Here is a 16,340-nt window from a genome sequence, read left to right as displayed (position 1 = left end):
TTTACTAATTAATAGGATATAAATAGCATTTTTTAAATATTGAGAACTGAAATATCATTTTGTTCAAAATAAAAATAAATATCTTGAATAAACCTACACACGTTTATTCAAGATGCTTTTTTTTTATTTTGTAAGATTTGTATTATCACAATGATTTGGATAATTAAGAAGCAGTATAAATTAAGCAAGTGCTTAGTGCTCAGTTCACATGTTTATTGCTTTCAGTTTAAGGGCAACTTAAAAACCATGTCCCGTCCCAAAGTGTTCCGGAATTATGGGGCCAGGTGACAACCCTAAGTGTAGGGTTCTACTTTTAAGCAATCAGATACAGTATATCTACTTTTTGTTTCTCGTTTTGAAGGCTTTAATCTGCCCATCATTCAAAATCAGATCACTTGTGTATACTAGTACTACAATAGCAACTTTGTTGGGTAACTTTTCACACTTGTATTACCAAAACAATAAATAAAAAAAATAAATAAAAAAACATGGTCTGGGGTGAAATTAAGACACCCTGACATACATAATGGCTGATATTTAAAACAGACAAAAATAGGAAAAATAATAAAAGTAAATTTTTTATCGCAGCTGCCCTATCACAGTCTTAAAAGTAGCAACTTACAGAGATCAATGGTAACAGTGCCTTTAACAACAGGTTAGTCAGTTAAACCTTTAGGTGCATGAAATAGCTGCATTAAAAGGAACTTGCAGTAGTCCTCTTTTTTCTCACATTTTACAGTAAGGTTATTTATTTATTAAATACTTATGAAGACTTCATTAAAACAGCAGACTGTATTATGGTTTTATTTGCATTTAAATAAACAGCAGGTATACTTCACAAGCATCCAACCAACAGTTAATATATTAAAGTTTATAGAACTACTTTTTTTTTTTTTTTTTTTCCCCCCCTGTTTGGAGTATAGGCAAATTATTATAATGTAAGAATGTAGCTCATTGTACTATATCATCATATTGCTTTGCAATTAAGTTTGCATCCCAAAATGTATTAAATAGAGGTATTCTATAACCATCTGTTAGTATACTTACATCAGCATATGTGATTTTAATACTGAAGGTATTGTAGAACAATGTAAACATTGACAGATACAAATAGTGTTAAATCACACAAGTGCAGTTTAGTAAATAAGACAAAAAGGGAGCTATTACCTTCAACTTTACAAACAGCCCTATAATAACTACCATCAAAATGTTATTATTGCCCATTACTGTTTTGCCCTGGAACAAAAAAAAAGCTAAAAAAAAAAGTAAATAGCTTCAAGTGACATTTTCTTTACTGTCCTCTTGCTGTTTTTGACGTTTCCAATGATTCTGATTCTTGCTGCAGTTAGCCCAATCTTGTTTTTTCATTTCATTGTTTTATGTACAATCGTGTTAACCCTTTAAGGTTCAAGGGATATGTGTGTCTCACAAATAAAATGATGCTCTTTCTTATTTTTGCTATGAAAAAATCTACCGACAGGTTGAATCTAGTCATCCAAATTGACAGTTTCCTTCCGATACCTGAGTCTGTATTTTAAAATGTATTTTAAGAAGAAACCATTTAAACAACAGTTCAATTCCTTGTGTACCTTCAGGGGTTAAGCTGCTTTGACCTGAGCTTAACAGCAGCTCTTGAATAGCAGTTGACAAATTCTCCTTCAACACTGACACTTTTAAAACTGGCTAGACCAGCAATGTACAGGATTAGTTTTACAAGTCAGCATTTCGTGAAATTATTTGCCCATACACAATGCCTGATAACTTGATGGTGTTGGCTCTTAGAGACTGAAAAGCTACTCAATTTTGAAGAATGCTCTAGCAGTTTTTTTTGTTTTTTTTTTAAATCATACTTCTAAGCAATCTTATTCTCTCCTGACAGAGAAATATTTAACAAAAGATTGAAACTGTTTTTAGTGCATTGTTGTAAAGCTGTTCCTTTTCTAATTCCAAGTCTTATCACTTTTCATTTTAGTCAGAAATTAAACCGATACTATATATATAATAATTATATATATATATATATATATATATATATATATATATATATATATATATATATATATATATATATATATATATTATTATTAAGACACCAACAAGGAACACCCTTCATAAGAATTTTTTAGAAGTTAAAATATAATCTATTGTTAAACGCACAATTTTAATTCAAGATTATTTCCACTTGGTTTAAAAAAAAAAAAAAACATGATAGTAGCATAGTAAAAGTTTTACCATGTCAAACACGCAAACTCACAAGTGTTTTGTAATTCAGTTTGATCACATTTGTTAGCTCAGTTTGTTCTGGCGCAGATTTAATTAATACAATAAAAGAACTGTGTGACTAGTTAACCAACATACATTGTAATAACAAGTTAAAATCTGCATCAAGTTAGTAAAGCAACTGGCTTTGTCTCTATAACACTGCTAGTGTATTGGCTAAACTGAACATTATACTAATGATGGTTAAGTTTTGGTCCAATCCAAACACTGTTAGAGTTTGACTATGCTTAAACAAATAGGTCAATCTGATGACAATAAACAGATTTGCTCTCCGAGTCTAGTAAACAGCCCATTGAAACTAAAAAAATGATGCTGCTACCTAGGGACAAATATAATATGGAGAGTTCCAATACCATCACCATAGTAACCATTTTTAAATGCACAGTGGGCACTTTAGGAGCAGTTTATATAATTCCATCCCAACCGACCACACATTACCTAAATTATCCAAACACATTCAACCCCAATAATTTAAATAACGCTGCATAATTTTCTATACATCTTTCAAATCTTTACAATTTAAAACATGAACATACATTTTCATAGGATTCAGTTGAGAGTATGTTGAACCAAAACTCATTAACAAAAGTTTCATAATCAAAGGGTAAACAAAAAGCTAACCCTAATCCTAAGGCCTAACCTTGCTCTTGACCCAATAAATGAAAAATTAAAGCCTTAACTTATTAGTTTGTTTTGTAGAGAGACCACCATTAGTGGCTTCTCAGCTGTTTTATTCCACTGGGCCACATATGCAGCCCTAAGTATTACCGAACTAAATCCCCAAATGCAATCTTAATGCACCTCTTTTGTCTTGGGTATAATAAAACAATTTTGGCAAAATAATGCCAAGAACTTAAATTTAGGTATTTTAGAGATTATCACCATTATCATGACCATTATTAAGGAGCTGTTGCATAACCTCAGCGGGAGCTTTCAAATTTGGGCCACAGAACATCACACTGAAGTTGACTCTAGCCGATTAATCTTTTCAGTATGGAAGGTTTAGAGAAGGGCCAGCAGTATTCATTGGGCACTGGTCCGTTAACTTTGCACTCAAAAAAGGAGAACATGGGGAACCAGATCCTGGCTCTGCGGCTCTGCTGATAGGCTCTGGTGTTCGCTAGTGTGTGGTAGTACAAAAACAGTCTTGTAGTGATATAAAAAGCAATGAAAACATCTATTGAGTAGTGTTCATGGGCGGCTAGTATAAAGAAGATGCCAAACAGGTTCAAAACCCAAGACAAGGTGTGTATAAAGTTCCAGCTTCTTGGAGTGTCTAAGAGAAAGAAAAAAAAAAAAGAATATAAATTATACTCACTTCACAGTTTATATTACTAACATAGCGGACAATTAATACATACAGTATTAACAGTATTTATTTGTTGTCATGTATGTTAGTAATATAAACTGTCTATATTAACATTCTCAGGTTGTCCAGAAAACTGTAACAACCTGCAATATGCAGATTACTTTAGTGGGAGTGGGCTTTCTCCCAAGACATAATTGATGAGTCGAATCTCATTGCATGCTGAATAAGTAAACTTTTTGTTGTAGTTCTCAGAAATCACATGTGATGGCAGAAGAGGCACAAGAAGACAATCAAGTGATTTCCTTGAGGTACAGTGGTCTCTTGCTAAGAGAACACCCCTCGGGAAGCAAGCAAAGTGTTCTAGCCAGAGTTTTCTCTAAGACAGAGTTGACTACCGGGCACCATATGCCAAGGCCAGTCACGATGAGAATCAATAAACAAATAAATGTTATTATGTATTTATTACTTGTCATGAAGAATAAGAATAAGTAACAGAAAAACAATAGGCAGGTGTATGTTAATAAACCATAATAATAAACAAACTGCCAAACTAAATTAGCAAAGCACCCCTACATACGGTAAAAACGCAGCAGTGGCTCTAACGGAAATTATACATATGAGAATACATTTTACCACAACAATTATTAACACAGCACTCATACAAACATTAAAAATGCAGCAGCAGCTCTAGATTGCTCTCGTGATGACAAGTCAGTTTTGAAAACATTGAATAAACCATTTGAATTTGATGATGATGAGTAATCAGGTTACAAAACAGTACTTTATCAGTTTTGAATTGATTAGCAACCAATCACTAGGTGCCAAAAAGGTGTTCTTTTAAACAAAGTTTTTTAGACATAGCATTTAAATGGGCAAATTCCGTTTCACCACAAGGTTGATCCCTAAACACCTCTAAGGTGGTGTACACAGAGACTACTGTATCTTTTTTTTCTCTTGAAATTTGAGGGACTGGCTTTGTTTACAAGAAGCTAGAAATTCCTGATTTTCTAGATTTCTGGGAGTAGGACATGCATATACAACAAACATTATTCACGCTGTATAATGTGAATCAATATCTCCTTAGTGACAAAACATTGCACAACTCTCCAGCAATAAAAAGCCAAATCAACCATTTCCTAGCAACTGAAAACTGCTGAGCATTAGCCCTGACAAATTTATTTGGGCACAAAAAATTATGTTGACGTTTAAAGTCCTCAAATTCAACATGGAATTGTACTCGTGATATCATCTTAACAAAAATATTAAAAACATGAAACAAGTTTTAAAACTCTGCCCTTTGCAAAAATATATATATAGATATAGATAGATAGATAGATAGATAGATAGATAGATAGATAGATAGATAGATAGATAGATAGATATTTGTGACAAATTCTTACTTCTGGTTGCACTCTATGACTGTATAGTATAGTCTTCCACACACTACCAGGTGTGTTTAAATAACAAACGCTGACAACAGTGTTACAGTTACCCTCCGTGGGTTGTATTTATTTTTGAAAAACAAAATCAAATAAACAAAACACAACCTAACCCTTTCTTGGGTCCTAAACTAAACACTTATTTTTTCCCACCAAACTAAACAGGGGCAGGCTAATTCTGCTTACCCTGAAACAAACTTTCCATTCAGTTTTAAAGTCCTCTGTTACCTCAGCGTCTCTTCTCTTTGTTCTCCCCCTCCCCCTACCCCTACCCCTACCACCTCAACTTTACCAGCTTTAACTGATAGATAAATAAACAATTAAGACCAACTGATGATCACTCCTGAGATAGGTACGCTCCCCAGGGTCTTAAAACTTTCATATATCCTGTCTAACAGAATAACTTATTTTCAACAAAACATAACATAAACCCAAGTCTGTGATTTAGCCTAATACATCAATTCTTGGGAACCCATTTACATTAACTTTTTAACTGTAATTTTACTTTTAAACACAATACATTATTTCACAGTTTGTTTACTACCCAGTTGGTTTATGTTGTCTTCACATTTTATTATTTTAGTTTTCTTTGAAACCATCACCACAACCATTACCCAGATGGAGTGTGCTTTCCTTACAGCAACCGCCTCTCAGCTGACCAATGTACACTCCATCATATATATATAATATATAATATATATATATATATATATATATATATATATATATATATATATATAATATATATATAGCTCAAAGAGCCAGCTCAAAGAGCCCTGCCCAACGTTTCGATATGTTGTACATATCTTTCTCAAGAGAGCCTGTGTTTGAATCAAAACATTGGAGGTATTTATAGGTGTTTGATGGCATGACAACTACTTGTTATTGTTTATATTCAAATCCATGATTTAATCTTACATGATGTAATGGTGTTCTATGTGTGACATCACTTTTACTTATATCTTTAAATCTATATTAATTCTAATTAACATTATTTTATATAAACTTATATTTATATTATCATGCAATGCTGGCTCTGAGGATCAGCCTTGATATGGTCTCCCCAGCACATCAGCATGCACAACTTTTGAATTAATTTTGTTTATTTAATTATTTTTAACTTTTATATATTTATTGGAATTAATTAGTTCATTCTTTTCTGTTGAGTCCCGCTGGCATAATTGTGTTAAGTTTATTTATCCATTTACTTTCTTTTATTCTTCTATACGTCGCATTGTCTAATTTTAGCTGTTCTAATACTAAAAACTTTACATCATTTATGTCATGTCCTTGATTGGTGAAGAAATATTGGGCAAAAGTTTAGAGTACGTCATTACTAATGGGACTCTCTTGACCTTTTTATCTCTATTTTTATAATCTAGTAGATCATCTCTTTTTAGTTTATCCACTTTTCTTAATTCTGTCTCTATAATTCTTTCTTTGTATCCTCTTATTTTAAGATTTGTTTTTAATACATGTCTTTGTTTTACATAGTCACTTTCTTTACAGCATATTCTTCGTATTCTTATTCCTAGCCCCTTTGGGATTGCCCTTTTAGTGTGTACTGGATGTGCAGAGGACATATGGTGGTGTGACATAAATATTGGTGCATGTCAGTAGGTTTATAGAAGAGGTCAGTCTCAATTGAACCTTCAAGTTTTACTACAGTATCTAAAAATTTGATTACTTTTCTTGTCCATCGAAGGTCCACCTTAATATTACCGTGTATTTCGTTTGCCATTTTATGAAACTGGAAAAGAGATTCTTCTCCATGTGTCCAAACCCCAAAAATATCATCTACAAACCGAATGTATTCTAAAGGTTCTCTTTCTGATTTTCTAAGTAATTGTTCTTCCCATTTCCCCATGTATGTACTGGCAAAATGCATTCCCAATTTAGATCCTATTGCTGTACCATCATTTTGTTTGTAATTTTTATCAACAAATGAAAAATAACTGTTTTCTAAAACTACACTGATCACGTTCAGCACCTCTGCTGTGGGTATTGATTTATCTAGTCTATTATCTAGTGCTTTTTGACAAGCTTCTAAAGTTTCTTTACGAGGGACACTTGGATACAAGGATTTCACATCCATGCAAAATAAAATTGTATTCTCTGGAGGGTTGTGCTTTAGTGATTCAAGTCTTTTTAAAAATTGTGTTGGATCCTTAACATAGCTTGGTAATTTCTCAACGTGTGACCTAAGTTGTTTTTCTGCTATTTCAGCTATTATGTGTGTTGGATTATCAATCGCGCTGACTATCATTCGCATAGGGTGATTTTCTTTGTGCATTTTAGGATTTCCTCTTGCTAGGCCTGTTCTTGCATTATGTAGCTGCATGTATTTTTTTAATTCTTTTGATATAATGCCTTTATTGTATAGTCTCTCTGCAATGTCCTTTACCTCTTTTACCGATTTATTGATCCTATTGCTTTTAACTTCCTCATATGTATCCGTATTCTTTAATTCACATTCTACAGATTTCATATAGTCCTCTGTGTTCGTTATCACTATTCCCGATCCTTTATCTGCTGGTCTTATACTTATATCATCATCATTTAACAACTCAGTCATAGCTTGTTCTTCAATATTGGTTAAATTAAGTTTACATTTTTTCTTTAGTCCTACTATAATTTCTTGTTTAACTACTTCAATATACATATCTAACCACTTGTCTCTTCCATCCGGAGGAGTCCAAGTGCTTGTACTATTAACCTTAACCCCATGCTCATAATTACCTTCTGAATCTGAGATATTTTCATTGAAAAAATATTCTGCTAATCTCATGCGTCTCTACCACTCCTTTAATTCAGTGGCTAAAATGCTGCCAGACATATCAATATATCACTTTTTAACAGTTTACTCTAGTGGCAGCTATACTTACATTCCGTTACAAAGAAGTTCAGCATAGTCAGAACTACTGTGTGACCACTGAACATGTAATCTCCACAGGTATGGACTCCTGTTAACGTCATTCCAAAACCACTCCAAATGGCCACCGCACGCTTCAGTTTTGCCCACATGTCGCTGTTTAGCTGAAATATTACAGAATAAAGGAATGTGTATTAATATGCATCCCAACAATAATGCTGTCATATAATTGCTTTGGTGTGCTATGAATAATTCTTAGGAGTAGGTCACAGTTGTGTATCAGAGTGTAGAAGTGGCTAATACTATTCCCACTAGAGATCCAGATGACACACATCAGTTAGCTGTAGCAAAAGTAACAATTACACCTACACAACCTATATGAGTCAATCCTGTCAGCCAGGTGACTGCTCTTCACATAGGAATTCATATTTACCAGACATGCAGATTTAATAATCTGATTATTCAGTCTATTTATACTACAGTGCACCGTGACTGCAAATGCCCTCCCAATCAATTTCATTTTATATGCAACACTTATTTGCTGTTGTGTCATCTAGTTACCATAAAATCATCTATGCGTGTAGCAGTACAAACACAAAACTATACTTACGAATTTAATACCTAAATGTCAAAATATTGGAACAAAGTTTAGATGCATAAAAAGAACTACAACTTTGTCAGTAACAGTTTTCTTAAAAGTAGACACAAAATGTGTTAAAAATGAATCGGCACTTCAAGAAAAGGATTATGATTAGGGCTTGATTTTTAAGATGGACATTTGTGACTAAGATACCATAAAATTGACTTTTAGAGGAGTGTGTTTGATTTGAAAGTAAATCATACTGACTGGCAAAAGAGATTTCAATGACGACCCCTAGGCAGCTCAAACCAATACGTTCCTCTAATATGTTTGAGTGGTTTACACAGTGTTATGGGACGAATAAACAACGTATACCAAAAAATATAAGAAAACGATGAAGCAATCACAACCCTAGGCTTCAACTTCTGTGGCCTCCAAGTCTTTTTGGGGATGCAACACCAAGCAGAAAGTAAAATTAATAATAATAGCATGTCTAAATTCCATTTCTTTCCCACCGAGAAGTTGAATATGACAGGCACTCAAACATACCTTTCCAGAACACTGCAAATGTTGGCCAGGCACCGAGAGGGAAGTCACAAACATCGTAATGCAACGCAGCATGAAGACTGTGCCCATGAGACTGCACAATCGGCGTAGAAGAATAGATCTGCAAGTGAAAGCAATATTGAAATGATCAAGCAAGAAAAGTACAGGCAATCCGAGGGCTATCCAGGAGATCACTTTCCTGCCTGCCCTGACAGAAGCTAACTGAAGAGGCATGGTTGTACAGTGTACACAGTAGTGCAACATTGTTGATATTTACAAGAAGACCGAAGGGAAGACTTAACATCGTATTGTGTTTAAAATACAATCAATAATTCCACGTCATGTTGAAGTAAGAAAAATAGATCTACATTTTTTTTTAACACAAATTTGTCAAAATTTAAAAAATCACCATTGTTGATTGATGGTCACTCTAAAGTCTTTCCTAAACAAGCTAGTTATGTACCTGTGCTTGTGAAGAAGCAACACCAACAACCAAATGTTACACAGGATCACACCACATGCTTCAGCCATAGCAAAGGCCCATGGTATCCTTGGTACACTGTAAAGAGAACAGAAATTAACTGAGGATAACACTATGTAACACAATTTTTGTTCCTGGGTAGTAAGCGTTATTTCCTAATTGCTTATGCCTCAAAAGTATAGAAAATGGCTATTATACCCCACAAACTTTGCTTTTGTGACCAGGACAGTGATATTTCAAAATATCACTATTTCCAATGGGAAAACGGGCAAATGTGTGTCTTTTCGTTCATATAAAGTCAGAAAAAAACAACATATGAATCCAAATTAACATGTATTTATACTAAAGTAATACAAAAATGACTACAAAAGATTTAGAAGTGAGTAGTTTTTCAAGATTTATGATTATACTGTAAATACAGTATAATCGTAAATCTCGGAAAACTACTCACTTCTAAATCTTTTGTAGTCATTTTTGTGACCCACTAAGTAATGGGAACAAAGTACTTTGGACTACTTGACCTGACACTTGGTTCTGAGTATTAAAAGGAAGTCCATTATGTAGAAAAGAGACGGAGCTTCAGTACACTAACTCACTGACCCAGAAGGGAAATAATGTGGCAGCCGCGGATTGGAGGAGCAGCTGTAATCGTTTACCAAGGGGTCACTAGTGACGGTATAAACAGGGGTCAAATCGATGTTATCTGTTCCTTCATTTTTGGTTATTAATAATCATGAGTGTTTGTTTTGTTCTGTCTATCTGCTTGGTTATATTCACTAGACAGCCAACACGTTCCAGAGCTGTCACCAAAGGCCAGCTCAAACCCAGAACAGCACTTCACTTGTATCACTATAAACTGTATTTGTCACACAATCACTAATTCACGCACTAACTGTACTTGTGTATGTGTTTTGTGTTTAACGTGGGGATACAATAACAGGATTTTTTCAGTACCAACCAGGGGATTATAACATAAGTAAAACACGCCGCTGTACTACTTAACTGCATTATTATTTAAAGAAATAAAAAACAAACCTTTGCACCTGGATTACAATTGCTTGTCTGTTCTTTAATCACCTGCACACTATTAACCACTTTGCCACAGCCCCACATTTGGTCATGTTTAAACCACTGTAATTAATGCATGCAGTGTGCTAAAATCAAAGCTGAAATTCTCAAAACAAGTGATTCTTGGTAATAAATGAACGGTAACAGCCAGCACCTACCTGTCTAAGAATATGTCTGGCAATGGGGGGTAGGTTTGCATGTCAGGCACTCGCTCATGGACTATAACCATGACAAAGGACGTAAACCCAAACACAAAGACAACATAAACAGAACTTAAAATGGTCTTCCAGTACTCTGGGTCTAGTCTCCTAGTATGCTGTTTATATTTCCCATTAGTATACTGGTGGTACTGGTCTGCGCTTAGGCTGGCAACTGGTTCATCCGAGTCTCTGGCTGGGTCCCCGTTATACAGCCAGTCACTGCCCTGTACAGAGTTAGGGCTGTGTGCCCCTGAGCCAGACAGCCACCCTTCATAAGTGTAGCCCAATTCTTCTAAAACATCGCTGTTCTGTTTCTGGAGTTTGCGAATGGATACCATAAGCCTCTTGATGTCTCCCAGTACTTTCAACTCCAAGGGAGGGGAACGAAGGTCATACTCTGTCAGAGTCAGGATGGACGTCCCGTCCAGCCTGTGCCTGTTGCACAGAAGGTCCACATAGTCACTGAACCCTTCTTCCTTCAGCCACTTTGCCACGTGCTTGGTGGTCCAGCGGTGGATGCTGGGCTGGCTCACCGCCATTGTTTTGCATTCTTTCTGTAAAAAGAAACATACACTACAAATTAGTAATGGCTTAAGGTTCAGCACTGTACCAAAAAAGCTTTGCATTTATTAAATGTTTTTTTTTTCTAATTAAGCTCAAAAGCCTAAGTTTAACCCTGAAACATGTATTGTTTGCAGTGGAGTTTTTTTTAGGGGAAAATGTTTACATATTAAAAGCAATAATGTCGGTTCATATAGATTAAACAGGTTGATAAAATGGTTACATAAATCCCTACCTATTGTGGTCTGAAGTTGGCTTTAATAAGGCATGTAAATACTGTAAATGGGAGTGGAGTGGTTATAAACCGATAGTAAACTTGCTTAAAATTGCGTAACTTATCCAGCTATTTCACTATCTTTCATTTACTGTAAATTGCAATGTGTGCAATACTCAGCAATACTTGATTCCTGTCTGATAAAAGCTTGTAGACAGATGTACGGTACTGGTGGATTACCCATCATGGGTACAATATGTTTAGTATCATGAAATACACAAGGATAAACTGTTAGACTATTTTATATCATATCAGTCTCTTCTTTAATTCATGGCTGAAGTATTAAAATAAAATGAAAATGTAAAACAAAAACAAACACTCTCAAGGTCTAGTATTTCAGGATTGAAAGCGATGCAATCATCCTTCTCTGCTCCAAAGTTCCCAGTCCAAGTTCAAATTTTTATCTCTGACAGAAGCTGACACTGCTTTTCAGCATTGATTTAGCAGCCCTTTATCAATTAAGAATAGACTGTAAACACAAATATATTTGAAAAGATTGCCTAAGAGGGCATATTGTACGATACAGGGTTCATATTTTAGGGGTGTGGAATTATCCTTAAAAAGTTCAGCCTTTGTATGGCTGCACCACTTTATCATGTTTACACTGGACACAGGGTGTACACTTTTCATAAAATGCATTTTTTTTAAATAATTGTTATTTCAGGTGGCAAAGAAAAAAAAATCCCCACCAATTAACCATCCAAATATTCTAACTTTTCATTAAGATATAACATAACACAAGATGGGTTAAAAAACATAAAGTCAGCACAACTGGAAAGATCAATGTTGCAAATGGGTGGAATGGAACACACAGAACCCTCATGACTCACATTAGGTTACTCAAGTACAGTACTTTAACCTCAGCCTCAACTTTCATACAGATACTTATTTTCCACAATGATTACAAATCCCCTTCTGACAGCAACCAAGTGACATGAGCCAGGTTTTTAAATACTAAGCATAGTCATACTGTAACCACAACCAAGCCACCTGACATATCACAGGGCACAGGTCTGATAGGAAGCTAACTCTCTGGGGGCTTTGTTAGGCAAAGACTTATACTGCAGTTTTATTTAGGGAAAGATTACAAAGACGTGGCATTAAAAATAGATATAACTGTCCAATATTAAATCACTGTTGGAAAACGACAGTGCTGACAAATTACAAAGATATGTAGGGTAGCCCCACCTCTAGCAGATTCCCAATACACATTGGCTCAAGCCAATTCAAGTGTGATGTATATGACAACAGAGATAACAGCTTACTTATATATGACATAATATACACCACAAAAACAAATTGATGAAAACCTGATGATATCTTGAGAACAGCTTAAAATAGCTAAAAAGAGTGGTTGTTGTGGGCTTCAAGCTAGTAACCTGAATTCAGTTTTAAGATTTTATGTAAAAATATTGTAGTGAGTAAAAATACTGACCATTTTACTAAAAGTGAATACCATTCAACTGGTGCACTACTATATCAAGCTTTCGGGGATGTTGATTTGCCAGGGCCAGAAAAGTCTTAAATGCCTCAGATTGTTAAATAAAGAAACTACGTCACTATGAGCAAGCGTCCACAGCCTCACATTATGCACAGTTCTTCACGGCAATAACCTCCTGAAGTACAGCATGTTCTTGTTTAACCACTCACCACACATTCTGACTTGATGATCTGATAAATAAGTGCAGAATGTGTAAAACCCAAGCTGCTGACACTTACATTTTCAAGATCATGTAAAAACTAGACTGGGTGTTTTTGGGAACAAAAGCAAAGCCTTAACAAGGGTATATGTTAACAGTTTCTGAAGTTAACATTTCCATTAGATAACAATGGCTTACATGTTTGAATGACGTAATTCTACCATATTGTAGATTGTCCTTTGTATAGTACAGCAAGGCTCTGCTGAGTTCTCTTACTTGGAAACTGTTATCCTATTCAGGATAATGTAGCTCTGTGTCATACATATAATACCATACTGCAGTTTTCAGTACACACAGAATGCTCTCTATGCAGTGTTTCTGCATACTGAACGCTGTTGGCTGTGCTCTATAAGTACAGTGCCCAGTTCCTTTTAGTGGAGCTACCCTGGAACGCCAAGAAGTCTGGAACATTGACATTTGCTATAGTTTACAAAAGATATCTGTAGCTTCTACAGATTTCCACTACTGTAACTTCCAGTTTCCGATAGCATAAATAGACAAATTACCCAGTCAATTATACAGAATTTAGAATAAAATGTGCTTTTTAAACTTAATAAAGAAAAAAAGAATTGCAGTTTACATTGTTAACTGTAGGGTGAGGTGGGGGTGTAATGACATACTAGTGTCATCATGATATGACATGTATCACGGTATGTATCACGACACACGTGATGGTCCTGATGGGCTACTTGTATGACGCATTTAAGATGTGCCACACAATGATTATTCAATGACTTCTTATTTTTTTACAAGGCAAAAATTAAATGACTCAGTGAAGTATGTAATCATAACAACTACATGACATACATAGGCCCTGATTCATGTACCAGTGGTAAAACTGGAATTAAGGCTGGTGGTGTGTAATTATCCTACCAACTTTACTCCTTGCTTCCGCTGTAATTCACAAACCTAATGGTGTTTTTTCTGTGGTGTTTGATCAGCTCTGTGAGGACATTTTTGTCTTGGTGCGGCTTTCAAGCAGTCACATTAAAACATAATTGCTGCTACAGTTGAACTGCTTTAAACTGAAGATATTATTAATAACTATAAAAGGATATTTGAAAGTCAAAGAACAAACACAGCCAATCAAAGAGAGATCAATATGGTAGAATAGCAAACCTGTCGGTCAAACAAAGAGAACAGTGAGTAAACTAAGAAAGATTGGGGGGGGGGGGGGGGGTTTACCCAGAAAACTAGTCTCTTGGATTTTTCTTCAAAATGATGTATCAATGTCAACTAGATTAATTTCTGAGATGTGTCTATTATATTTTTTTAAATGTTTGGTAGGCTAACTTGATGTTATCAAGTTTCATAGCCACAAACACCCAGAAACATTATCATACACACCCTTTGTTTGCTATTCGGAAGGTTGCTTCACAATAGAATTTGAACTCCGGGGTACAACCTGAACATGGGAAATCAAAGGGCATCTGCTAAGTTGCAGAGCAAAGCTATTCAAATAGTTTGCTGTTTGAGTACAGTAGTTCATGTCCAATAGTTATATCCAAAAAGAGCTCATCTCAGCAGATGTATATATACTACAGTACATAAATAAAGAAGAATCAAGACAGTGCTTTCAGACCTTAAAAACTGTACAAAGGATTTCCAGGTCTTTCAAAAAAAAAAAAAAAAAAAAAACGTTTCTTCAGTATTTCTGCCCGCAAGTGAACTGTTCAGTACTGTTGCACCACGTATTGACAAAGCAATAATACAATATATAGTAACACAGCTGAACTGTAGACAAGTGAGTACAATACAAGTTAAAATAATAGGTTCGACCACACCACCGACTAGTTTTGATGATGTGTTTTCTTGTAGATGTTAAAAAAAACGACCAAGATATTTGGCAACAGAAATACAAATGCAATAGAAGACAATTATTCAAAATGCATACGTCAAAAAAAAAAAAAAAAAACATACCACTGGGATTTAATTGACTTAATTTCCTCATTTACACATAACCCTACGTATTAACTTGTACCTAAGTTAGAGCTTGCAGAAAGCAAAATTACTAGTTAGTTTGTTGACAACACCCAAAGACGTCTGGCAGCACATACAAAGTCGGTACACAGTTTCTGGAACAATAGTGTGTTCAGACGAATGTCTGTATGTAAAAACGCTGCCACAAAGAGCCGTTTAACGTGCATGACACACAAATGGAAGATTGACGAATTGTAACACCTTAATTTAACCAATTAAACAAAAAGACATGACCAGTACCATTCTTGAACGAGGGCCTCTATATTTTAATGAATCTATTTTTTCATATTATAAAAAATGTGGGGGGAGAGTGAAAATGACAAACCCCAACTTATTCTGTTTATCTAGTAATAAAAACCATGAAGGGTACAGCAGGGCTACTCACACGAAATTGTTCACTCATTCAATATGTCCAGTTTCCCTTTAGTCAATCGTCTTATGCGCTTCTTCTAATAATACCGAGTGTGGTACATTGTGTAATGGTTACTAAAGGCAGTGCAACTCCAAATCATGCTCTCTGACTTCCAAACATCTCGTTCTGACAACCGAGCAGTCGTCACGGTAAACAGGAACTACGTAGCAAAGAGGTTTGACAGGAAAGACCAGTTACAACGGAGGGTGGCTCTGAACGATAAGAAAAGAGGCGTTAAAACTACTGACATCTGTTGGGCAGCAGAGGAAATGGGTTCTGTCATAGTTCAGACTAAAACTTCAAAATATGATTAAGAATATTTGCCTTAAAATAATTCAACATTAAAGTAAAAGTTTTTTTTTTTTTTTTTAATACATATTCTTATAAAGTAATCCATCCATTTCTTTTAACGTATTAGCACCAGCTGCATTATTACTGGCTCCCTATTTTTTTGTTAAAGATTTTTTTTGGTTATTTGCTTTTTTTTTTTTTTTTTTTTTATTCAGTACTTTAACATACATGCCAATAGTGTCTATTTTCTAACAAGTGCACCGCGTTGGCTTTCTGTGGTGATCTACTTCTTTCTTTCAAATAGCATATGTCTATAATTGTTTGCGTGATTTCGTTTAATTGCTAAT

At 34.9% G+C, this 16,340-nt stretch overlaps 1 protein-coding gene across 1 annotated transcript; it reads right to left on the bottom strand.

Moving 5' to 3' along the window:
• Window positions 1–2,212: 2,212 nt before the first annotated feature.
• Window positions 2,213–15,853, bottom strand: LOC121325942 (sphingomyelin synthase-related protein 1-like). The gene is made up of 6 exons (XM_041269027.1): window positions 15,676–15,853; window positions 10,734–11,329; window positions 9,490–9,585; window positions 9,030–9,147; window positions 7,914–8,064; window positions 2,213–3,556 (listed from the first exon to the last, which is right to left on the bottom strand). Exons 1-6 carry the CDS (start codon window positions 15,691–15,693, stop codon window positions 3,252–3,254), a joined length of 1,284 nt encoding a protein of 427 aa, XP_041124961.1. The 5' UTR covers window positions 15,694–15,853; the 3' UTR covers window positions 2,213–3,251.
• Between the last annotated feature and the right edge of the window lie 487 nt (window positions 15,854–16,340).

The sequence above is a fragment of the Polyodon spathula genome, chromosome 13 (genome assembly GCF_017654505.1).
Source record: "Polyodon spathula isolate WHYD16114869_AA chromosome 13, ASM1765450v1, whole genome shotgun sequence".
Lineage (NCBI taxonomy): Eukaryota > Metazoa > Chordata > Actinopteri > Acipenseriformes > Polyodontidae > Polyodon > Polyodon spathula.
Note: the sequence above shows the minus strand (reverse complement) of the source record. Positions and strands in the feature narration are given on the sequence as shown.